Here is a 25707-nt window from a genome sequence, read left to right on the forward strand (position 1 = left end):
CCGAGGCCAAAATGGTCCAATACCAGTTGTAAATAACATTGTACCTGGTAGAGTTCTTCCTTGGTGACGAAAGGTTTGTTCTCAGCGCTGAGAGCACGGAAAGCGCTTTCGATCTCCTCGCTTGACTTCACATTCTCCGTTTCTCGGCTGATCATGAAGGCCATGTACTCCTGCAAGGACACGTTTCCATCCCTGAATAAAACAAATTTTATGTTAGCTCATCAACAGACAGAACACAATATTTAAATCACATCCATAGAAGAGGTTTCTCACCGGTTTGGATCCACTATGTCCAGGATGGACTCAAACTCTGGGTCTGGTTCTCCTTCTTCAACCATGGGCAGGTCGTAGCCCAGAGACCGCAGGCAAGACTTGAACTCCTGATGGTTTAGACGTCCAGATTTTTCTTTGTCGAAGTGCCTGAGAAATGAACAAAACTTGCATTACATTTTCAAGAACACTTAAGATTAGCATTGTAATGTTTTCTTATTTAAGTGGAAAACTCACTTGAACATCATGCTGAACTCCTTCAGGGCCTCCTCTGTGACTCCTGTGGTATTTCTAGAACAGATTTGCGAGAACAAGTCAGTCAAGGTAAACTGCTCCAATCGCAATGTTCAATAAGTTATGGAGTCAGAACTAATTAGGTTAATCTCACTCTGATCTGATCTAAAAAAGATCATACAAATATAATAGTCTTAATTTCTCATTGCAGACTGGTTTCTGAGGTGTCACCTGGCTTGGATCTGTTGTTCCAGGTTGTGTTGCATCCTCATGCCCAGCTGGTCGAGTTGGTCCCACTGTTGGGCCAGACCCACGGTGCTGTGTTCTGTGTATTTGTTGTCCAGGATCAGCGCCTCCTCCATGGCTGCTCCCAGATCCTCGATCTTCTTCAGCTGACTGCGCATGGCACGAATCTCCTGGTGCTTGCGCTGCAGAGGAACCCAAAGGGAAAAGACATTTAGAACAGAGCAGGGTGTCCATTTATAGTTACAGTCTCAGGTTTGAGGCTTATGCAAGTGTTTTAATGTCCTCTTTCCTGCAGGCTTAAACAGTGAAATGTTCACACATTTTATGGAAAATGAAAAATGACTTATTTGTGATTAATGGATAAAGGTTATTTGGAAACCATTTTTTATAAATAGGACACACACAGAGTAACTTCTAGCTGAAGAAAAACATTATACTGACTATAGACATTTTTTTCTAGTAATGTTGAAACGCTGAATATTGAAATGTGCACATTTACTTTAAGACTAGATAAGGATTTTTTTTGACAAACAATTTTATCAAAGACTGCACTGACAAAAAGAAATGTCTTGCAGCTAAAATCATTTAGAGCTGAGCATAACTAGATTTTTATTTTAATTCACTCTTTTAATTCCACTTTTTAAGATTTTATCAATTTGTATGACCAGGCCTGGAGTTCACAATATTGTACATAAAACACTTGAGCACTAACAAAAGAATGGATTCACTATAACATATAACATATTAGTTTTTACTCTATCATCGATCTAATAAATGCAGCCTTGGTGAGCATGAAACACTGAAAAAAATCGTATTGACCAAAACCGTTTGAATTGTAGTGTATTACTGATAAACTACAGCATGATTTAAAACACTAATACTGATTCATTTAGTGTTATTCAAAATTGAATTACCCATTCACTGGTCCCAAACTCACCTTGGTGGCCTCTAGCTGCGACTCTAGAGTTCCGGATTCTTCCACCATGCAGGACCTGCCCACACACAAAAGCAATGAAACCAACAGCAGAGGTCCGGGAACACATGACACATCCACCCAGAAACATCTCACTCACTCCACATGCCAGTCTACACCTTAGAAGAGTGGCTCTCACTACACTAGGTCAGTTATAAGGTCAACTATCATTAAACAGATATGTAATTTCCAGAGAGTTAAAAAGGTGTATTTTTATGACTATGAGTTATACTATATTGTTAAAATGGGTTTGCACAACCTCTGTCATTACTTCTAGAGCTGTAACCTACATCTTCCTGGATTTCTTGTACATGACAATGACTTACCAATTGTTTTGTAGTAGATACAGAGTACAAACTATAAGCCACCCCAGAATGCAACTACAATAACCAAGTCATGCTAACAAAGCCAACTTATATCCATGGTAATCCAGACCATGCTTGATTAGGGCTGTTGTCAACAGGGTTAGAAACTGCTATATTTGTACCACTGCTTAGCTTTAGTTTAAAGTACAGATCTTGCGAAATGTGCAAAATCAAAGATTCAGAGTTCCTTGACTGGCCATATTATAAGAGTCCAAAAATGTTAATGCACAGCTGTTCAAATTCAGATCAGGATATTGAAAAAGTCTAATCATGGAAATCACATTGCAGTTTCCACCCTGAATCTGGTGCATGAACATTTCCCCAAAATGAAGAAAAAAACTTAAATAACTGAAACGGGGGGGAAAAAAAGAAGAGAAAAAAAAGGTTAAAGAATGAGATGAAGTGTTCACACTCCTCAACACTGGTGCCGAATGTAGCCAGGCTTGTTGGATTAAGAAGCTGGAAGGGGTCATCTCAAAAAAGCCTCACATCGCAGTGAATGTTAGTAAAAGGGATTGAACACACACACAGAGCCTTTACAGTGGGGATCAGACTCAAGTGCATGAGGAGAAGAAAAACCCAAAAAGTGTGTGGGGTGAGGGGTAAGAGGCCAATCAGAGGAGGAAAAAAGGGAGAAGACCTTCCAGAAAGATCATCATCGACTTCATACTGATAGACACGGATTACCCTCCGATAGGCTATGCTATTCAGAGATGGGGGAGGTGGGAGATGAAGAGGGAATGGAAAAAGAGTGTGAAAAAACAAAGGAATACATCTGGAAATATATTTTCAAAACATACTGTAAAATATGCAAAATATATGTAAAGTGAGATTCTTCTTGATGGCACCCTGTATTAGTTCTAACCAATCATTGGTCTATTCTGCCCTGAAACTCCCAAAATTTTCCACCAAATGTGTGCTTCTATCATGCCAGTCCCTAGACATCCATTTGCTGACAAGTAAATCCCATTAAACAATTCATTCACACTCACACACACACATACTACAGTAAAATAGAAAAAAATTGTGATATTCACCCATCCAGAAGGTATGTCCTGATAAGAGAAATGATTCCAAGCATCAGGGTAGCAGCGAGTAGGTCGAAGGAATGGGGATAGAGAGACAAATAAGGGAGGGAGAGAAAGGAACAGTTGAGCCGTGACATTAATGCCACTACTCAATACGCACATGAAAGCACATGTGACCAGCGCAAAGCACTACTGTTGCATATCAAGCCCAGATGGGTTTAAATTGTGTGACCATGTGAAGAGCTTCACCCTAACAGACAACATGGCAAAGCAGGCAATGACTTCAGACTATAAAAACAGTGGATGAAACGAATGAAAATGGCCGTCTATGACAGTTACATGGAGATCAGGAAAGCTTGATTAAACGCACACAGATGTGTGTGATGTCATGCAGTGGAGTCAAATGTGTTGCATGCTATGTGTGCGTTTAATCCTTGAGCATAACTCAACTATAATGAAAGAGAACACAACACTTAAGTAGTGCATGATGGTCCCCTGTACCTGGTCTCCTGCAGCCATTGGTGGAAAGCATTGGCATGTTGGGCAAACTCTTGTCTGAGTTTATCATTCTCTTCCTGTCTCCTCTGCTCCTTCTGTAGCTCCAACTCTCGCTCCTATAAAGAGACAAATTAAGTCAGTTATAAAATGTTAATTTCAACCTTTAATAATAGATTTAGAAAATCGAATTATTGCACGGTTACAAATGTGATCTTGTTTATTGAACTGTAAGTATATATTCTGTTATATTTGGACACAATATTGTCAGTATTTTCCGTTTTTGCTCAATTTTGCCAATGAAAATAGCTCCAAACAAAGCCACAACAGAACTGTTGTGTGTATTCAATGCTTTTCTCATCTAACACAATAATGGCTTTTCCGGGGTCATTTTTCAGCCAAAAATGATGTGCGACAGCCCTAGTATTTATACTGACTAACATTAACAAAGATTAATAAATGCTGTAAAACACATTGTTAGTTCATGTTAGCTACTAATGAATTAACTAATTATACCTTATTGTACAGTGTTACCATACATTAAAATGTCACTGGCACCAGACAAAGCACATTTTTTGTTTCAGATATTCAGCAATCATCTCAAAAGTCAAATGTCATCCAATTAATATTGGTCTACTTCACAAAAAATTATGCTTCAGGATCCCAATGTCACCTTGATGATCTTCTGAAGGTTCCTCCAGGTCTCCTCTAGAGCATCCATGGTAAACCAAGTGTATGGGTTGGATACCACTTGGTAACTCTTGATCTGGCGATCAAGTTCTGCCAGTTGGCTGAAGTCAGCCTCTGCGGAGCTGAGAGAAGAGCGGAAGGCATCATGGGCGTCCCGCAGGGCCCTGATTTCCTCCAGAGAGTTGCACCGTACGGGGTCTGTCAGATCTTCCTCAGCGTTCTCGAACCAGCTGTTGAAGGCTGAGGCCTTCTTGGCAAAGGTGAGGAAAAGATCCTCGACCTGGATTGAGTGGTGAACATAAGAACAAGAGTTACAGACATACAAAACAGAATTTAATTTCCTCACTTTAGGCAAAATTTCATTCTTCACACCTTTCTGAAGTGCTCCTGGGCTTCCAAAAGCTTCTTCTTGCGTGCAGCTGAGTTGGACAGCAGCTGGTTCCAGCGCTTCATCAGGGTGGCATGACGAGCCTCGATGGCCTTGGACTGCACGTGTTTGGCTGCCAACAGCTGGTCTTTCAGGGCTGTGATGTTGGTGATGCCCTCCTGCTGGAAAGCCTGAAGCCCTGCATCAAAGGTTTCCTATGGGTAGAAGAAAGACAGTCAGATTACAGTAAAACAGTAAAGCTTGAAAGGATTTGATGTGCTGAATGTAGAATATGGTTTACGAATGTGTTGTAGATAGGGCTGTGTATCACCAACAATGTCACGATACGATACGCATCACGATACTAAAGCCACGATACGATACGTATCACGATATGGATCAATTTGGAATTTCAGAGTTTAGTAACAGTAATATGTTTATTGTATAACCAGTGTTATAACAGTTGTGATCACTGAAAAACTATTTAGTTTTTGTCATAAAAAAACTAAGAGTTAAATGAAATAAAAACTCTTCCTTCAGTAGCGCAAATAAATACAATAGAATAAAGATAGCCTACCAATAAAGAGAAAACTTTTTGAATAGGTCTAGCATAGTATTCAGAAATAGGCTACTAGAAACTGAATAAAGTAATCAAATGCAAAATAACACTGGGTAGTATTTTAGTCCTTACTAAATTAAATACATAGGCTATTAATCCAAATTCTTCAAATTAAAACTATCTTTTGTTGTTTTGACAACAATATTAATGACATACACATATGGCTTCTGTCCCTTTAAGAGCTAACGTTAATGCACGGATCCTGATTTCATTATACTGTCCCATCATGCGTTTTATGCTGAAGAAGACATAACCGACTGTGTTTAGAGGATACTCAACAAGACCGAAATGTTTGACATAATTTTGCGTGTTTTTGTTTCCGCGAAAAATAACTTTTGTTACTCGCGAGCTGTTTGTGAGCGCGTCGAGAATAAACGCCTCGTCCGTTTGGGGAGGTGCGCGTGCAGGCAGCGGAGACTCGCGCTGCGGAGCCAGGCGAAAGTACAAACAAGGCTTCACGCTCTTTGTGAAATTGCGTCTCGCAGAAAGTTTTAAAGTGACTGATCTGATTGTATAGTCTGTGTGGATTAATTTACTCATACAATCTACATGCTAAAGTGCAGGAATGATTAAAATTATGCGCAATACCCGCGCCAAAATTCGAGCCCTGAATTGGCTACATAAGCACAACAGTATCGATACGGCAGCTGCTGTATCGATACGCGCATCGTCAGGACTTCATGACGATGTATCGTTGTATCGATATTCTGAGCACAGCCCTAGTTGTAGATATGTTTGTCATATGCAATGTCACACCTGTTTGGTGAGCAGAGTCTGCACGGACGAGAGATCCCGACCATAGTCATCAGTCTTCAGGCTGTTTTCCTTCTCACCTGATCAAGCCGAAGACACAAATGGGTTACAGATTACAAGGGTGAAAAGAGAAAATAACAGTTTATTTCTTGCCAATCCTTCTTTTAAATGAAAGTTTCTTCTCATTTGCATGAAATATCGTTAACTCACCAATCCAGGACTCCACCACATCAGCCTTCCAGTTGAACTGCAGGAAGGCAGAGTTCTCATCCAGCTTGGCCTTCCTCTGAGCTGCGGCTCTCTCAAGCTCTGACACCTTCCCACGCAGGGCCTTAATTTTAGCCATGATGTTCTCCACATTGTGGTTCTCCTGCAAAAAAGAAACAATATGACAATGATATTGCTATCAGCTCACATTAAACTTCATAGAAACTTGTCTGTGTTTAAGCATTAAAGGGTCAAAGGGCCAAATTTACAGTATATGGACTTTCTAATAGTTGAACTATACCTTTTTGATAAGTTCATCTCCATTGGAACACACGTCATTCACTCGGTCCCTGTGCACGGTAAAATCGGTTTCAAATGCTTCATGTTTCTTCAGCAAGCCCTGAAAACGAAGAGCCAAGTTTTGACAAAAAATAAATAAAAAACAGCAATATGAAGGTGTGTCCAAAACCAAGCTATTTTTTTTTTTTTCATTAAGCTCATCTGATGAATACTACAGTTTTTCACACCTGCACAGCTGCCAGCGTATCACCGTAATCCTCACTTCCGACCAGGTTCAGTTTCTCATTAATCCAGGCTTCCTCTTCTTCCACATTCGCCACAAACTGCTGGTATTCCAGCGACTCCTCAAGCCTCTGCCCGCTAAAAAATGGCAAACCAAACAATTTTCAAATTCCTGTCCAAGGCAATATACACTACTGTTCAAATGTTTGGGGGTTGAAAAAAAGTAAAATAGTGAAAACCGTTCTCACCGAGCAGCAGCCAGATCTTTCAGTTCCTTCCAGTGCTCCACAAACTGGGCCAGCCTCTGCTGGATCTCCTCCTGTCCTATGGTGTTGTCGTCAGACAGCTTCTTCCCAGTCTCCAACACAGACTGCAAGGACAAAAAAAAAAAATACCGTTAGCATTCAGAATTATGATTCACTTGACTTTAATACGCTCCAGTCAAGACTTTTTCATTTCTATAAATCGATATGCAACAATGTTGCAGATGTCTCTTTACCTGAATGGCCGGCTCGTGTGCTCCCAGCTCAGCCTCCAGCCTCTTGTGCTTCTTCCTCAGATTCTGTACTCCTGTCAAATCACGTCCGTAGTCCTCCGAGCTCACCAACAACTTCTTTTCCCTAATGGAACAGAATTAATTAGATCTAGTATACAGCCTTAAAAGAAAAAAAGGTTAGTGTGTGATCAATTTTAGACCACTCAGAATGATGTAAACCATACTTGATCCAAGATTCCTCATCGTCCAGATCCCTGAAGAACTGGTGCAGACGATGCGACTCGTTCAGCTTGGCACGGCGCCCGGCAGCCATGCTCTTGATTTTGACAAAGCGTCCGTTAACGGCATCACGTTTGTCCTTGACCTGGGAAGTGTCGAAGGCATTGCTGGCCATCAGGCTGTCAGCCTGGCCATTAAGATCCTTCAGACGATCCTATAAGAGCACAAAGACACCAAAGAGCCATCAGAATGTGCTAACTGAAAATAAAATCATGAGCATGTCTGGAGTTATAGTCGGTGAGCTACCTCATGAGCAGAGATGTCAGCCTCCAAAAGCTGGTGCTTTTTAAGCAGATTGTTGACTGAGGCCAGATCTTTCCCATAATCCTCAGAGGCGAGAAGAGCCTCAACCTAGGAGCAGAGGAAGAACGTCAGAATTTTTGGAATTGAAATTGTACCAATAACTTTTGCTGCAAGAAAGAACATTTTGATGTTTTGGATAAGTGAGAAGACTCCTTCAATTAAAAAATGGCATAGCCTTGTGAAAGAGCTCATCCCAATGGAATTTTTAACATGTACACTACATTCTTCTACAGACGTTTTCAAACGAATATGGACACCCTATTTGGACTATGTTTCTCTTACTTTGGACAATTGCTTATATTTTTCTTGAAAACTGTTGTAATGGCTAACGACAAGAAGCCTATTCCTGTAAGTGTTGATGTATCTTCCCTTGTAACCTATTTATTTTATCAATAATTGATTTGAGAATTGTGCATTTAAGGTCTGCCTGAACTGTTGTTGTTTTTTTGTTTTTTTTTGGTATGCTTTGTTTGTTCTGTTGGAAAAAAATGGAAAAAATTCAATAAAAATATTCCCCCCCAAAAAATAAATTGTACCAAGAACTATCCTAAGTAGCTATTAAGTCACATAAATACCTCAGACAGCCAGAAGTCGAAGTCCTTGATGCCAGTGTTGAAATTCTGCTGCTTGTTTGCCTCCTTTAGTTTCTGACTCTTCTCAGCAGATTTGTTGACGAGGAACTGCCACTGCTCATCCAGAGCGTTAAGACGAGCCTGAGAGCAAATATGAGCGCGACCACAGCAAAATGAGCACAGACCTTAACGCAGCAGCTGCCTATTTCTGAAACACTTCCGAAACTTTTACCTTGACAGCATCCTCACTTCCAGCACAGGCACCTCTCTGGATGAGAGCATTGCCCGTGTCTATCACCCCGCGGATACGATCAGCATTAGCGTGCAACTCAGCCTCAAAAGCCTGGTGCTTCTGGTGCTTGCTCTGAAAGTGGCAAGAAAGCGAAATACAGCGAAACTGAGCCACACAGTGAAGTCGTGCAAGGGTGCAGGTGTAAAAAAGCAATAGCTGGTTTTGTATCTACCTTTGTAGATGTGGACAGGAAACTGATATAAACATCTGTGTAAAAACTCAATATCCATGAAAGCAGTGCATATTTAACGCTACTGTAACATACATGTGTGCGTTTTATGTGTATGCCTTTGTTTAGACTGTCTGTGAAAAGTGATGTCTTATCTGTAAATCACAAAAGTGCACACCTTTCCAAATAAAATGAAAATGTGCACATTACACAAAAAAACAGAATGTGAAGTGACTGTGAATTTACAAACCACCAAACAAGGACCAAACACGTAACGTGGAACTCAATCTATAAACATGACATTCAAAGCCTGATGAAACATTCAATAAAATGAAGTGGACGCCATCCAGCACATAATAAACTCTGTGGAGAAATCTAGGAGTTGGGGTGTTTTGTCTAAGATCATTCCACATTTTATATTACTCAGAGAGATTGAGAGAAGGAACAAAGCACTTCCAAACGGCTCATCTAAAGCATTTGCTGAGACACTCAAAATAAGCCGGGCTGCTGATACCATAACTGCATATAGATTCTGGCCGTAGCACACATGTAACTGATTCTGTTATTTTAACACAGTATTCCACAAAAAGCAAAGCAAAATTAATTGTTTGAAAGCACTTCTCCAGCATCTCTCTGAATTGATACATTATTGTGGCTATGTTCGGAATAGCACCCTACCATATCAATATTTGAAAGACTAACTACATTTATCAAAATGTGTTAGTACAAGTACAATTAGAGCACAATGTGTGGGATACTGTGGATAATGCGCTCAACTTGACCTTTCATGTAATAAATAAAAATGTTCAAATAAGATTTTTTTTTATTTTAATATTTTATTGTAAAATAAAATAATGAATATTCATGTAATACTTGTATTTTATAGTATACCTGTGAAATTAAAATACTAATAGTATGTATGGCTGTCTTCAATTCTTCATTTTCAAATACTAAAAACCATCAAAATGAACAGAGCTGCGCTTCACTGTAAAACACAGCTTATATGTTTACTTAATTAAAATCACATAATGAATAGTATGAAGTATTCTACTATGCTATTCCAAACACAGCCTTTTACTTTTGTCAAAGTTTGCTTTTAGATCCACAACTCAATGAGAAGCACAGGTTTTCTGTGAGGAACGAATTTAAAATCAAAACATCCCAACTTCAGTGACACAACATGAAAATGGAGGCCACACCCAGCAATTAAAAATGAAAGGCTGCAACAATGGGTCACGGGAAGGAACAATGACAAACAGCTGATGATGCTATACAAAGCAAGACATTTAATAGACATACGGAACTCAAATACACATTTACAGACAAAACAATAAGACAATAGACAAGTGGAGAGACCCTACTGGGGTTAGTTAGCTTTGGCACTACTGCACTTACCAGCAGCTTGGACAGCTAGAAACAGACAATGGGAACACAGACAGAAGTTCAGTTTAATTTCCTATATAATAAAACACTTGGGGTTGGTTGAGGCGGGGATAACAAGAGAAATGCATTTTAATTTGCACTTGAATTTATTATGGTATTAATAGATTTACAAGGTTAGATTTAAGCGGGATACTGATCTTTAGAACTTTAGCATGTCTGAAAAAAGGTTGGCACGATCTGTTCTGAGACTGATGCCTGAAGTGTGACGTTACCTGGATGTTAGTGGGGTCCTTGTAAGACTCGTCGGTGGCGGTCTGTAGTTTCTCACTGATCCACGCTTCAATCTCATCTACGTCTCTGCTAAACTGCTGCAGAGTCTGCGACTCACCCAGCTTAGAGCGTTTCTCAATCATCTGAGCCTTGAGACGGCGCCACCTGGAGGTCAGAATTAAATAAAATCACACGAAACCTACAAATATTTACATGGTATAGATTCACTGAGCAGTATAAAACAGAAGGAGCCGGACCTGTCCAAGACTTCATTGCGGCGATTGAAGATTTCAGGCTTAGCGTAGTGGTCAGCACTAATGAGCTGGTCAGCAAAAGACTGCAGTGCTGCAATCTTCTCTTCCTGCAAAGACAGACAAATCGAAAAGATTAGCACAAAAAAAAAAATTCACGTTTAAAATCAAATAATGTTGAGATCGACTGCATTGTTATATCGCAATGGCGCTTGCTGACCTGCACATTGATAGCCTTGTCAAAGTCTTCATGTTTCTTGATGAGGGCCTCCACACTGTCCAGGGAGTCTCCCTTGTCATCGCTGGCCAAGAAGGCCTCGCGAGCTGCCATCCAGTTCTCAGCCTGCTCGCAGTCACGGTTGAATAGCTGCAGAAGACAAAAAAGAAACATATGTTATTTGACTGCAACATTTCCTAATGTCAATGTTCTGTGTGTTAAAAGTAAACATGATCCCTGCTGACCTGCAGTTCCAGACACTGGTCCAGCATCATCCTGCGCTGAACCCAGGCCTTCTCCAGGTCAGCTCGCTCCCGGTCAAGAGCCTCCAGCTTCTGTTGGATCTCAGGGCTGGCGTAGTGGCCACGGGCAAGAAGCTGCTGTCCAAATTGCTCAAAGGCCTGGAAGGTGCCTGCACGAGCATCGATCTCAGTACGATGTTCCTAGAGAATGGGAACATGTGCGTGTTTAAAAAAAAATCTGTTTCCATTGCAAAACTGTGTTTAGTCCATGAACAACTAAATCGTAGTATTAAAAGTAAAACGGTAATGTTACAAAATACAGATCACAGATGTTTTTGGCAGCATTCAGTACCTGATGTCTCTCCAACAAGGCTTCAGCTCCAGTGACGTCTTTGGCCAGCTCGTCAGAAGACACGAGGCCTCTGATGCCATTGATCCAGGACATGAGATCCCTGTGAGAAAGAAGCACAGATTTGTTTAGAGACTTCTATACTACTGCTTTGATACCATCTAGTTTATCGAAGTTGTTCCTTTTGCAACACGTATTTTCATCTCTTTTTATTAATCCTTCTCACCTGAAGTCACTGAGGAAGCGCTGCAGGTCGTGAGAGTTGCCCAGTTTTTCTTTGCGTTGGTCAGCACGACCCACCAGGCTGCTCCAGGCTGTGTTCAGCTCGGTGCACTTCTCCTGGATATCATCCACAGCCTCAGGATGAGACTGAATCAGACGCTCTGCAGTCTCACCCAGAGAGTTCACCTGCCACAGGGAGAAGAGGATATTTAGCTGATGTTTTAGGCAAGGAATGAACCAAGAAAACTCAAACTAAGACAATGAAGATGAATTTTACCTTGTCTCCTAGAGCGGCCAGGTCTCTCTCAAAGCCTTCGTGCTTCCGCTGCAGAGCCTGCACGCTGGCGAGGTCATGGCCATAGTTATCGGTGTTCAGGGCTTGGTTCTTCTCTTCAATCCATTCCTTGGTCTCATCTGCATCCCTGTGAATCACACACTAGCTGAATTTCTCTGCATTTCATGTGGCTCGTATCGTACAAGTATAACAAGAACCAAACCGTATGAATGACAGATATGGTCAGACAGTTTTGATCTGTTCTGTAAGTGCCATATATGTACCTGTGGAACCTCTGCACTTCATGAGCACTACCCAGCATGTTGCTTCTGTCTTCAGCCAGCTGCTGCAGGGCCCTCCAGCGGTTGTTCAGCTCCTATACACCAACATAAAACCATTAGCAGCCAATCAGAGCTTACGTTATTGGTCTACATAAGACAATGATGTGATCCTTGACCGCAGGCAACAGATTAATCTTGAATGATATAAAACGACTGTTGAGAAACAAAAATGTTTTGGCAATGTATATTTAGAAATATGTTTAACAGCCAATCCACTATCCAAAGCACTACATAAATGCTTCTAAATCCTTTGTGTCATACTTTGCTCTTCATTTCAGCAGCAAAAGCAACAGTATGGATGAGTGGAACAAACAGAAAGGCTACAACATTTAAGCACATAGGATGAGTGATGGCAGTCAGCAAATATGGAAACTGGGGTGGATGCATCTGCCACAAACTGAAAAAAAGAAGCGTTAATGCATTCTAGAATGGCTGTTATACCTCCACCAAAAAACAGATGGTGTCAAGACATAAAGGAGTTATTTCAAGTGGGCAACATGTACTCATGAAAGGAAAAGGGGGGTGGGGGGATGCAACGGCACAGTTGATGGTTCAGTAATGAGACAAAGGGAATCAGAGACCATGGTAAAAGTACAAGACCACCACAATGAGGTTGTCCTCCAGGTACACAGGCCACAAAGCAGATTTAGTGGAATGGGTTGTGGGACGATTTAAAGATTGCAACGAAGAACCTAGGATCTTACCTTAATAGTATTAAAGTTGGCCGTTGTTTGAACAGCCAAGCGAACAGACTATATTGAGTTGAAAAATTTGCAAAAGAACAGATAAGAAACACACCAATCAAGAGAGTATCACCATGTGAATTAAAAGAACCAGACTGTTCTTTTCTTTCTGTAACCACAGTCAACAAACAACACTGTGGTTAACATACAGGTCAAACAAGATCCTGCATCAAAACTACACATGCATCAAAGACCAAAGATTAGATGATATAATAGATTATGTCTAAAGCATTTGAAATTCAACATGCTATATTACCTTCCATGGAGATGCACTTTTAGAGTCAGCTTCATCCTGTGAAATAAAATAGGAATACAATCAGTTCAACCCACAAAAACATCACATGATATTCTTGTGTTTGTTTCATGCAGACACTCCAACTGTTGTAGAGACGATATGAATGATATAAAATAATAATGACCTTGCCAGGAGCTGAGCCCAGCATCTCTAGTTGCTGATGGTAGGATGAAGGGATGGTGGGAGGAGGGAATGGAGGGTTGGAAGGAGAAAGGGAAAAATAGACAAGGTCACCACATCTATGATGCTCATAAATTCAGGCATACAAATAAGCATACTACTCTGATGTATGTATACTCCCACATTTCGATGTAAATGATGATGAGCGGAATGACTAATTTAGAAAAAATCATGATTCACACTACAATTCAAAAGTTTGAAAAAGTTTTATTTTTGTTAAATTGATCAAAAGTGACTTGATAGACATTTATAATGTAACAAAAGATTTGTATTTTAAATAAATGCTGTTCTCTTAAACATTCTATTGATCAAAGAATCCTGAAAAAAAAATTAATTACAGTTTTGACAAAAATAATATAAGCGTTTCTTGAGCACCTAATCAGCATATTAGAATGATTTCTGAAGGATCATGTGACACTTATGACTGGAGTAATGATGCTGAAAATACAACTGATATAAATTACATTTTAAAATATATTAAAATAAAAAATAGCTATTTTAAATTTTAACAATATTCCACAATATTACTGTTTTTACTATATTTTTGTTTAAATAAATGCAGCTTCTGTGAGAATAAGAGACTTCTTTCAAAAACATTAAAAAAAAAAAAATCTTACCAATCCCAAACTTTTGAACAGTAGTGTATGTTTAATCAAATTCACTGTGTGTATAAAGTGTTTTCCTCTCACCTGGGCCTGCACAACCGGAGCTTCTTCTGCCATCAGTCCTTCAGACTCCAGCTCAGATGCCACCTTATTTATGTCCCTCAGCCGAGACTCATTTGCTTTCAGATCCTAGTAAACAATATAACAAAAACACAAAAAGACAAAACAAAGAGTTTAGAATTAGGAATTATGTACAAGCCAATGCTAGTCTCTGATGATACATGTGTTACAGATGTGTAGGAGAAACAAACCTTCTGGAAGTCATCAAACTTCTTCTGCAGCACTTCCACTTGCTCCAGGTCAGAGCCGACCTCCTCATTAGTAAGCGCTGACTCCTTTTCATTGATCCACTGCTGCAGTTCGTTCGCTTCACGGAAAAGCATGAACTTCTTGCAGCTCTTCTCCAGCATGTCTTTCCTCTTCTCTCCCAAGTCTTGAAGCGTACCATACCTGAAGAGAGGGATAAAGAGAGAAGTCAGAACCTTAAATGCAACTCCCACCTCAACACAGAGACTGAAGCATCTCCCTCTAGGAGAGGAAATGAGAGGTGGAAGCACAGACAGGGGTTCAATTACTGACAAGAAATCTGCATAGTCAGCCACTGAAAATGCAGAATTAATTCTAGACACCAATTCTACGAATGGAAAAAGTTCAGAAGAGATGTGAACTTCTATCCCTTGATGAAATAGAAGAGTTGAGAAGGAATGAGAATTATCTGGACAGAGGGATATATAATAGGAAGGATAGAATGTTAGAGGACCTAAAGTGACAGAAATGCCATATGGATGAGAGGAATGATTGATCAAAGGCTTCTTTGATCAAAGGAATGACATAGGTTAGGCCTACTCACAGTTCCTCCACCTGCTTCATGCGCATAGATACGCTGCACACCTCCTTGGTGACCACAGTCCTGCCACAGGGCAGGGCAAGCAGACACATGCAAGCATTTAAATGAAGAAAGAAAGAAAACAAGAAAGAAAATAAAGGAAAAAGAGGAGGAATGAGGGGTCAGAAACATTATTGAGGGTTAGTTTTTAACAGATGCCATTTTTGAGCTACAGGAAGAATAAAGATGTTAAGATCTTAAGAGGCTTTGTGTTAAAGAGAAATGATTTTGTTGGAATGTAAGATGTGAGGTAGAAAAGCAAGTACACATACATGTTCACATTTCACACTTTCAATCGATAAAAATTGTTTAGTGAATTACACGCTATGCAGATTAATTAGTTGAATGAAACTGCATGTAGCAATTGTACTGTTTTCCAGTTTAATATATTTAAAATGTAATTTATTCCTGTGATGGCAGAGAAAGAAACATTTCTTCTTGTAAATGCTGAAAACTATTTTTTCTCTCAGGATTCTTTCATGAATACATGAATTCATCCTGATGAATAAGTTCTTTACTGTGACTTTTAATCGATTTAATGCATCCTTGCTGAATAAAATAATTAAATAGTTTTTTATTTAATAAAAAAAATTAGGGATGTCCCGATACCACTTTTTCACTTCCGATACGATACCGATGCCGCAGCTTTGGCTATTTGCCGATACCGATATCAATCCGATATTTTTATTTTATTCTTGAACTAATACTAATAATAATAAAATATATGGAAGCACTTTGCTCAATTAGCCACATAAAAACATCTCACTCAAATGAAGAACAAATACTTCTCCAGTATATAGTCCACAACAACAGTTGATAACGAAAGACTGCCACCCTTTATTCAAAAGACCTTGAGATATGTTCGGTAATTGTACCTGAATGAATTTAAAATTAATTTGCTATATTTCAAATCAATATATTTGTTTCCTTAAAATTTTAATTAACTTTAACGTTATTCTCATCTGAATTATAAATAATTTATTTCTGTATAAAATAATACTACCATTAAAAACACATTTGATTTTCTTTTTTAATCAATGTAGAATGTGCAACTTCAAAATAAACATTAGTGCTCTGTTTTAGGACAAGAAATGAAAACCAATGCAATATGATGAATGTCCAAAAGATGAGATAATTTTTGCTTTTAAACAGCGTGTGTGATTTTGATGGGTGACAGTTGTAGGTTACAGTTTGACAAAAGCACAATGTTGTGTTTTACACAAATATAAGTAGGCTAAACACTTTGCAGTTTTAATGATGTCCTGTATGAACAAAATGACGGAGTATGTTTTTATGTTTCCACTGTTCGATCGCGCCCGTGCCTCTCTCTCTCTGACACACACACACACACACACATATATTCCAGCATTGCAATCTTGACATCGCAGCCTGTTCATTATGCTGCGTTCACACCAAACGCGAACAGAGCGTCAAATTCGCGTCTATCGCGTCTAGTTCGATGCTTGAACAGTTTGAATCCATTCGCGCGTCCAAAGTGAATAGGACGCGCCGCGCGCGAGCGTTTGAAGCGAAATAGACGCGCGTTCAGAGCTAAGGTGGGGCTACAGATTAGGTGTCCCTAAATAACCTGCATATGTCTATGCGCGTATCTAACAGTAGTTCCGCATTACATTAATTAATGTGCACGCGAGTTTTATTTATTTTTATACCGTGTATTCTCCGTGTAAATCCATGCACCGAACCGTGACGCACGTACCGAACGTACGTTCAATACGAATACACATACCGTTCCACCCCTAATAGGTATCGGATCATAGGTATCGTTTTTTTTTTTTTCTCCCCTCCGATATCCGATCTAGCGTTCTGGGCCAGTATCGGCACGATACCGATGACGTGGATCGGATCTGGACATCCCTAAAAAAAATCTTACTGACTTACATTGACAGCCCAAATGCATATTAAACATATAGTGAAAAATCTGCCCACAATCATTTGCTAAGAAAACTGAAAGCAGAATGACTCTTACTGGTTGTCAATCTGATCCTGTCGCAGAGCGATGCTGCCCTGTTCATCTAGCAGATTCTCGCGAGAGGAAGATTGAGTTGGGTCCAACTTCTTCACGTACGCCGCGGGAACAAAGCCCTGCCTGTCGTTCACTTCCACTTTCCACCAGTCCTGAGGACAAGATAAATATATTATTTGAATGAGTTCAAACTGTCATTTAGATCCAAACTATCATGCTAAGTAACATGTAGCATGCCCTATTAATAACCTTGTTGGTGCTGTTGAGCAGAGTGAGGATGTCGCCCTTCTTCATGGTGACCTCACGTGGACTCTTCTCCTGGTAGTCATACAGAGCAAGAACCAGCTCCTTACCGGTCTCATCATCAGTGGGGGCCACTTGTTGCTGTTGATGAAATCCATGAAAAAGGACCACATTTTAATTGACATGAAATGAACAAAGGTGCACATGCAGTATATGTTATTTCCTTTTGGTCAATGTAGTAGTGTTGTTATGTGGTCTTACTCTGCAGCCCTGAGCTTGTTCTTTTAAGGCCTGGATGCTGCTGCCATATGCACTCAGATCAGACATCAGTGCCTCATGCTTCTTCAGCAGAGCCTGTAAATGATAACAATGAGATTTCAGTGTCCATCCATTTTTAACATAAAACTGCAATATGAGACATTACAAAGCAAATTAATTTTAGTTCTGCCAATTAAACATCTTGTGAATGAGATGTGCTATATGAAACGAACACCAGAACAGTAAATGAATTACTTTTTCCCCTTATTTTGCAAGTTTTGCTCAAATATGAGGTTTAATAATAATTTCAGGCCTCTAAACCCAAAAGAGGTCCATTCTAGATAAATTCCAGTCCCCCTTCCTGTTTACCTCTGCAGAGTCCTCGTCTTTGCCATAGTCAGTGCTTCCTACAATGGGCTCCTTCTCTCTCATCCAGGACTCGGCCTCGTTGGCATCAGCGAAGTACTGCTGAGCCTGAAGGGAGTCCTCCAGATCCTGTCTACGCTGGGTCGCTTTTCCCTTTAGTCCGTCCCAGCGGTTGTGCAGCTCTTGGAGCTTAGCTTTCACATCCTCCCCTGCAAAGTGACCTGAAACGGTGGGAAAAAAAAGCTTTTTAATTTTCATAAATACTTCAAATTTATTGTTTCTACATTGACTAAAGGTGTTTAATTCTGAAACAAAGCCTAATACAAAGTCAATGTCTTAGAAATAAATCCTACCCTCATCAACCATGGCCTCCCCCTTCTGAGAAACAGCCTTGATTCTGGGCTCATGACCAGAGATTTCTGCCTGCAGAGCCTGGTGTTTCTTCAGAAGGTTCTGGACTCCAATAAGGTCTTTTCCTGAGAGGGTACAAGAAGATCATTGTTATATGAATGTCAACAGTTTATAGTTATTTTAGATAGTCTGTAGAATGCCAACTTCTTTTGACTAAGACCTCATTTCATGAAATTTAATTACACTGACCCCTGTTGGTGGAGGAAGCAATAGGTTCCTTCTCTCGTATCCAGGTCTCCTCATCTTCTACATCCCTGAAAAGTTGCTGAAGGCGCAGAGAGTCTGAAAGCTTCTGTTTACGGGCGGCCATGGGCTCCTTTAGGGCCTCGTAGCGTGCCACCAGAGCCTCTTGTTTCTTGCGGATGTTATCAGCATCAAAATGGCCGGCCTCCTGGAACTGCCTGGCCTGGATGGTAATGCCATCAATACGGTCCTGTCAAGAGGAGAGAAACAAGCTGTCAGTTAAGATAAAGGAAGTTTAGATGTTTAGTAAAACTGCCAATTGTACAGAATCATACATGAAAGTCTGCATATGTTATATCAGTTATTTTCAAAATCATTCAGACATTGTTACCTGGTGGGCAGCCACATCAGCCTCTAGCAGAGCATGTTTCTTCTGAAGGTTCTGGACGCTGGTCAGGTCTTTTCCAAAGTCATCGGAGGCCAGGTGTCCCTCCACCTCATACAGCCACAGCTCGATGTCCTCCACATTACGATTGAACTGCTGCTGCTGGTTTGCTTCACGCAACTTAATCCCTACAAGGGTAAAGGATATGATATCATTAAAAAATAATTTTTTTTACTTGTGTTACATGTTTGCCACAGTTTTGAACTAGAGACAAAAAAGGTTATGGTTTCAAAACACACTGGTAGAACTAAATGAACAGTGGTTGTTACATTAATTGTCAGTCAGATAGTCTCTTCAAGCAATTCTCTCTCACCTTTGAGCTCAGTTGCCTCTAGAAGTTTCTTCCACTGAGAGCTGACCTCATCCATTCGGGTGGACACCTCGCTGGAGGCATAGTGTTTCCTATCAACCAGCTCCTGGCCTGATTTCTGCAGCGCATCAATGCGGCTCTGATTAGCAGAAAGCTCGGCCTCGAAGGCCTGGTGCTTCTGTACCTTCCCCTGCAGGTTGGATGGGTCCTAAAAAAAGAAGGAACAGAGATGGGGAGGAAAAGAGGATGAGAGAAATAAAGAAATATAGACAACTGAATCCAAATGTGCAACACAACTTGTAGTAGTTCTAGGACAACATACCTTGTAGGCCTCGTCAGTGGCGGTCTTCATCTTCTCATTTATCCAGCTCTTGAGCTCATCAGAGTCCCGGAAGAACTGCTGCAGATGGAAAGAGTCCTCCAGGGCGGCACGGCGAAACTGAGCACGCTCATGAAGAGCGTTGCGTCTGCTCAGCAGCTGAAGTAGAAGAAAAGGCGTTTAAATGATAGTATTACCAGTGACTCAGCACTTCTGTCAGCAATAATTGAGAGGAGGAAAGTGCTTGCGAGCGTGAAATGAAGGACATTTCAGGGTGCTAATCTCCACTTACTGCATCTCTGCGGGTGGCCACATCCTCCTTGGCGTAGTGATTGTTCTGGATCAGTTTGGTGGCAAATTCATCCAGGGCCTGTACATTTCAATACAGAATTAAAAGAATTAAAAACTGTAAGATTTGTAAAATAAATTGTACCAGGCCTTGAATTGTACATCAGACTGTGTGATTTCTTACGGTGATTTTTTCTTCCTGGGCACTGAGGGATTTCTCAAAGTCTTCGTGTTTCTTCAGAAGAGCTTCAACGCTGTCCAGAGAGTCACCTAAGTCTTCATTCAGCAGGAAAGCCTTGAGGAAGACAGATTGAGACCTTTAAAATCTTTAAAACTAAATTTTTGTTCCACGTTTGAGAGAAAGTGTGATCTTCACAATATAAGATGAATGATTTCTACACAAATTCGTACCTCTTGCTTGCTCATCCAGTTGTCAACCTGCTCGGTGTCCCTGTAAAAGAGCTGCAGGTCCATGCACTGCTCATACTGCTGCCTGCGTAGCTCCCACAGCTCCAGAAGAGACACTTTTTCTTCAGAGAGTATGCCCAGCTACACCGACGAACACAAAATGGGGAGTCATTCAGGTGCTACTCACTTTAGATTTTCAATTATGAGTTTGCAAATAGTCTACAAAAACACAGATCTGTGGTCAGACACACCTTTTCCTTGACTTCCTCAGAAGCATAATGCCCAGTGTTCAGCAGAGCTTGCCCAGCCTCATCAGTAGATTTGAAACTGTCCTCATGAGCATCAATCTCGCCCTGATAAAACATTATGGACACAATCAGTCTTTCAATGCCAAGCATCCTTGGTAGAACAACACTGTAAGAGCAATTACAATAGCAATACTTAACTAGCAAATCACACTCAAATAGGTTTGTTTCTATAAAAAAAAAATTATAGAAAGAAAGGTTGTACATCCAATATTCAATCCAAACATAATTTTCCCATGTTGCTCTACTTGTTTAGATGTTAGGATAATACCTTATGCTCCTGGTGGCGGTCGAGCAGGGCCTCAGCTCCAGCTACATCGTTGGCCAGCTCGTCTGCGTTGATCAGAGCCTTCATCTCGGTCACCCAGCTGGTCAGATCACGGAAATCTGCAGTGAAGCGCTGCAGCCTAAAAAAAAAAAAATTATAAGATCACAAGCTAGCACTGTGTGAGCTGAGCTTAACATTAAAATCTCAATTTGAAGCGATTAAAAGCAAAAAGGTGTGTATTAACCCACCTGTAGGAGTCATTGAGGCGAGCGTGTCGCTCAGCCGCCAGGGTACGGATTTGCTCCCAGTTGGTAATGAGTTCGTCTCTTTTCAGGTGGATCTGAGTGGCGTTCTGGGGGTGTGTCTGCTGCAGACGGTCTGCCTCACCACCAAGAGTGTTTACCTGAAGACAGGAGAGCATGTCTACATCATACACAAAGAATGATTGCACATTGCTTAAACATGGGCGTATAACAGAGAGTGCATTAAATTGAATGAACATAAAAAAAACAAAGAGAGAATAAATGTATAAATTTGATTTGGCCTGTATTGTGAAATAGAAAAAAACAAAGTTTGTGGATAGGCTGAGACTGACCTTGTCCTCCAAGGCTGCCAAGTCTCTTTCCAGCCCTTCGTGTTTCCGGAGCAGGGCTTGAACGCTGGCGAGGTCACGACCAAAATCATCAGACGCCATCAGCTGCTCCTTCTCCTTAATCCAGCTGATTGTCTCATCCACATCCCTGTAGGCCAGAACAAAACATTTCAGAAATTGTTCTGAAAGTGGTGTGGACTTCCCACACCACTGTGGACGTTTTAAAGATTATTAAAACTTTATAGTTATCGTCGTTGGTGTGAACTTACCGATTGAAACGCTGCACCTCAGCAGCTCCAAACAGTTTGACCTGCCTCTGCTGAGCCAAGCCCTTCAGCCTCTGCCAGGCAGCGTTCACCTCCTCCTGCTTCTTCAAGATGAGCTCAGCCTCTGGGTGGTTCTCCTGGGTTAGCTTACCAGCTGCCTGGTTCACCTCGTTCACACGCTCCTCGTGGGCAGCCAGGTCTGTCTGGAACTCCTCAAACTTCTTCTGTAGAACTTCCACATGCTCCAGGTCCTGCCCAAGCTCCTCTGAGGTGGCAATCGCTTCCTGCAAGAAAGTTTTGTCAATGCGTTTTCAAATATCTTGGGTGAAATTATTTTTCACAATTGACCAAACACGCCTATAGCACAATATATGACGCCTACTATTGTTTCTCACCTTGTCACTGATCCAGTCCAGAGCATCCTCGCACTCACGGAGATACTGCACCAATTTCTGGGCCTGCAGGAGACGCACTCCCTTCTCTTTAGTCTTCTGCAGTAGGAGGTCCCACAGACGGTGAAGCTCCTCTAGACGGGTCTGAGTTTAAAGAGGTGACAAAGACAAGAGAGTTAGGATCAAAACAAAATGCTCTCCTTGTCACACATATTTTTTCTAGGACAGCTCAGATGAAGTCTAGAAATGTTGTTTTCTGAAATAGAAAGTCAGCTTGGACTGTAATAGAAAGACTGAGTAAGGCTATGTTCACACTTAGCGTCTTTTTTCAAACTGCCAGCGTCTGTTCTACATTATAACCCTATGGAGTAAACCGTTTTTTCAAAAAAGTCCTGAGCGCTTTTTTAGACGCCACCGGCGTCTTTTTCTGCAGCTCAGAGCGTCTTTTTAAGTTGAAAAAAGTTCAACTTTTCTGAAAAGAACGCCCTACGTCAAGCGCCTTTTTGACAGCTGACCAATGACAAGCGAGTAGCGAGACCTGTCGTTTCCATAACAACAAGAACAACAAGAAAAAATGGAGACGGTGCCGGTAGATAAAACTAATCGTCCTTGTTTCGGAGCACAAGGAGCTGTTTGATACGAGTACACAACTCTATCATAACATACATCACAAAGAGGCTGTGTGGGCACAGATTGGACGGATCCTTGGTTATTCAGGTAAGGCTACTGTTGCAGCTGTTGTTATAGCAACAAAAGACGCGCTCGGCTGCTATTTGTAACCGAACGCTGCCAGCGTTTTTTTTTGCTAAAAAAATGCCGTTGTCAACTTTTTCTTGTCAAAAAAGACGCTAAGTGTGAACATAGCCTAAGGAAGTTGAGGTACACTGAAAAAAAACACTGCACGCAGTTCTTTCAAGGGACATGCACTGTTAAAAGAAGCAGAAGAAATTAAAATTAAACATGTTTCACCGCACTCAAGCACCTACTTGAATGAAAGCGCCATAATTGACACTTTTAACTATTGGTCGCTGAGAGGTCCGGTAAGGCGTAAAAGACTGATCCATATAGGATGATGTTAAAAAACTACAAATTACACTTTTCATCGTTATGGAAATGTAGCATTTGGTATTAAAAAGAAAGAGTCTCTTACTCGGATGGTTTCAGATGCAAAGTGGCTCTCAGATATCATGAGGTTGCCGGTGTCGTCCAGTTTGATAATGGCCCCAGCGTTAGCCTGCACCTCTGCCTCAAAGGCTTGATGTTTCTGGAGCTTTCCCTAAGAGATGGAAAAAAAGAAAGCTCTGTAAGACAAAAATAATGGTAAAGTCGACGCATGCTATGTAGCTCTTAAACTTCTCGTTTTTAAACAATGTATTTTGTGAAGATGCATTTCTTAAGAGAGCTTTGCAACTGGCCTAATTTCAACCAACTCCATAATCATCTGCATATGTCACAATATATACTTTTGATAAAAGTCATTGTATGCATGTGTTCAATATGTATTCAAGCTATTATAATCTGATGACTCTACACATAAATTTACTGTTGATTACAGCAGACACCCAGTCAAGGAATTTACAGCTTAAGGGAGGATTCACTTCAGGAACAGGAATGTGTGATAACACATTTTAGTACTTTATTTTTTATTTGTTTCCCTGAGTGATTTACAAGTTGTTCATATATGTATATATACTGTATGTATATATAAATGAACAACTTGAAAACTTGAGTAGAAGAGTCACTTTGGAAACTTCTAAATTGCTTTTCTCTCACCTGTAGGTTACTGGGGTCCTTGTAGTTCTCATCAGAGGCAATCTGTAGCTTCTCTTGGATCCATTTCTCAAGCTCATCTGCATCTCGACGGAAGAACTGGAACCGGTAAGAGTCCTCGAGTTTCTGTCTTCGCACAGTAGACAGCTCCTTGAAGCGACGGTACCGGTCCAGAACCTGCTGTCGGCGCTCCTGGATGTCGTCGGCCGACTCTAGAACTTTGACTCCACTGACATCCATTTTCTAAAAGAGGGCAAAGACTTTGTTAATAAATTCTCCACATGCCAAATGTCCATGCCAAATGCCCTTCCACATGAATTTGGGCTTAGTAAGCAAAAAATCAATTTTTGAAGAACCTCAGTGTGGCTATCTAAAAGAACAAGAGTACAGCAAAAGAGTTCTCTAACAGGAAACAATAGGAATAACTTCCAGGTAATAGCAATAAAAGGACCAATTAAAAAATATTTCACGATAAAATTACAGTAGTCAACATTTGAAGTGGATCAAAACCTTTCATCAAAGTTATACATGAATTTTGAACAATACCCGTTCTTGTCTTAGGACAACTTCGATGAACTTTTTTGATCCACTTCAAATGTTGACTACTGTATATTATATTTATGCAAATTAATAAATAAAAATGACAACACTAAGTCTGTATGAAACAAACACTCACTCGAGGGAGGTACCTAAAACCAAGCGGATATTTTATGAGTTAAAAGACACAACTCTCCCCAGCAATGGCCAACAGCTGAGCACATGGGGGGCCAGGCGGACATTCCTCGCGCTTCTGAGCAAACCAGCACAAAGAGAGTGCTGCCATCAGCCCCCCACTGACTCTGAACACAACCCCCACCAATCCAAAGCCCAATCCAATTGCATCTGTCCCATACTGTCAGTAGGGTGGGGGCGGTGTGATTTCAGCTGCATTTGAGGGTGGAGGGGATGTTAGTGTCCAGAATGACTGAACCAAAGATGGGTCCCACCCAGGTTACAGCAAATGTCTCTGTAGCTCTTTTTCTACCAATAGCAAGAAGCTGGATGATCTAGAACAGCTCCAAATGTTTCCACAGCAGATCTCAACAGCATAATCTCAACAGCATCTCATTCTGATGTGAAACAAAACTAGGTTGTTGCTGACACTGGAAACATTGGACAATGAATCAATTATATTCTCAAAAATCTTTGTACTCATAAATAAAGACCATGATGTGTCATGTTTATTTGTAGTTAGGTAATATGATGATAAAAGCTGTTATGAGCTGATTTTCAGATAGGTTCAATCTCGATCTCCAGACTGACTGGATATCTTGGAATGCAGGGTCTGCTGCTGATCCATTTAAGAAGAGTCTTAAGTGATAAAAAGCTCACCAAGGACAAAGAGTAGAAGAATTCACTTCACACACAGGTGTGAACATCTGGAGTCATTCCACACAGATATGTGTGAACAAATGAGCATTCTTCATCTGTTTCAGTAATAGCATGGCAACATATTAACCCTTTCTGTGTGTTTTTATTTATTCATTTTTTTAAGGCTAAATGCTATTTTCATGGCAAATAAACTATAATTTAAAATATAAACAAACTCCTGGAATTACACAACACCACTTAAAACCAGAACAGATTTTAAAACACTAGGCTTCATACATTTGCCGAAAATCTGATCATACACTAAACGACACTGCATACCCGTGCTGGTAG

The 25707-nt window shown here is 40.6% G+C and overlaps 1 protein-coding gene across 8 annotated transcripts in view; it reads right to left on the bottom strand.

The window, feature by feature from the left end:
• The window catches only part of sptan1 (spectrin alpha, non-erythrocytic 1), a 35234-nt gene that overhangs the window by 514 nt on the left and 9013 nt on the right, over nt 1-25707 (bottom strand). For 3 of the 8 annotated variants that reach the window (XM_084137494.1, XM_084137492.1, XM_084137495.1), the window contains exons 2-54: nt 24010-24249; nt 23387-23512; nt 22240-22380; nt 21848-22128; nt 21582-21726; nt 21235-21389; nt 20990-21125; nt 20665-20766; nt 20417-20554; nt 20190-20300; nt 20010-20087; nt 19721-19876; nt 19402-19606; nt 19035-19216; nt 18650-18893; nt 18403-18525; nt 18053-18270; nt 17687-17779; nt 17432-17566; nt 17186-17334; nt 14564-14762; nt 14337-14441; nt 13592-13624; nt 13429-13464; nt 13134-13181; nt 12373-12464; nt 12092-12236; nt 11819-12000; nt 11596-11695; nt 11247-11444; nt 11005-11151; nt 10791-10894; nt 10536-10698; nt 10276-10290; nt 8652-8783; nt 8423-8560; nt 7791-7895; nt 7490-7698; nt 7269-7389; nt 7018-7139; nt 6775-6907; nt 6549-6647; nt 6251-6410; nt 6044-6120; nt 4674-4883; nt 4285-4581; nt 3618-3730; nt 3126-3143; nt 1688-1742; nt 736-932; nt 508-561; nt 274-420; nt 45-192 (exon numbers count right to left, since the gene is read on the bottom strand). In XM_084137494.1, the coding sequence (XP_083993620.1) occupies nt 45-192; nt 274-420; nt 508-561; nt 736-932; nt 1688-1742; nt 3126-3143; nt 3618-3730; nt 4285-4581; nt 4674-4883; nt 6044-6120; nt 6251-6410; nt 6549-6647; nt 6775-6907; nt 7018-7139; nt 7269-7389; nt 7490-7698; nt 7791-7895; nt 8423-8560; nt 8652-8783; nt 10276-10290; nt 10536-10698; nt 10791-10894; nt 11005-11151; nt 11247-11444; nt 11596-11695; nt 11819-12000; nt 12092-12236; nt 12373-12464; nt 13134-13181; nt 13429-13464; nt 13592-13624; nt 14337-14441; nt 14564-14762; nt 17186-17334; nt 17432-17566; nt 17687-17779; nt 18053-18270; nt 18403-18525; nt 18650-18893; nt 19035-19216; nt 19402-19606; nt 19721-19876; nt 20010-20087; nt 20190-20300; nt 20417-20554; nt 20665-20766; nt 20990-21125; nt 21235-21389; nt 21582-21726; nt 21848-22128; nt 22240-22380; nt 23387-23512; nt 24010-24246 (7257 nt within the window). In that variant the 5' untranslated portion in view covers nt 24247-24249. Of the gene's footprint in view, nt 1-44; nt 193-273; nt 421-507; nt 562-735; nt 933-1687; nt 1743-3125; nt 3144-3617; nt 3731-4284; nt 4582-4673; nt 4884-6043; nt 6121-6250; nt 6411-6548; nt 6648-6774; nt 6908-7017; nt 7140-7268; nt 7390-7489; nt 7699-7790; nt 7896-8422; nt 8561-8651; nt 8784-10275; nt 10291-10535; nt 10699-10790; nt 10895-11004; nt 11152-11246; nt 11445-11595; nt 11696-11818; nt 12001-12091; nt 12237-12372; nt 12465-13133; nt 13182-13428; nt 13465-13591; nt 13625-14336; nt 14442-14563; nt 14763-15162; nt 15223-17185; nt 17335-17431; nt 17567-17686; nt 17780-18052; nt 18271-18402; nt 18526-18649; nt 18894-19034; nt 19217-19401; nt 19607-19720; nt 19877-20009; nt 20088-20189; nt 20301-20416; nt 20555-20664; nt 20767-20989; nt 21126-21234; nt 21390-21581; nt 21727-21847; nt 22129-22239; nt 22381-23386; nt 23513-24009; nt 24250-25707 lie in introns of all 8 variants that reach the window. The other 5 variants (XM_084137490.1, XM_084137488.1, XM_084137491.1 and 2 more) reach the window with 4 other exon arrangements.

This window comes from Abramis brama (genome assembly GCF_963993115.1).
Source record: "Abramis brama genome assembly, chromosome: 15".
In the NCBI taxonomy this organism is placed as follows: Eukaryota; Metazoa; Chordata; class Actinopteri; order Cypriniformes; family Leuciscidae; genus Abramis; species Abramis brama.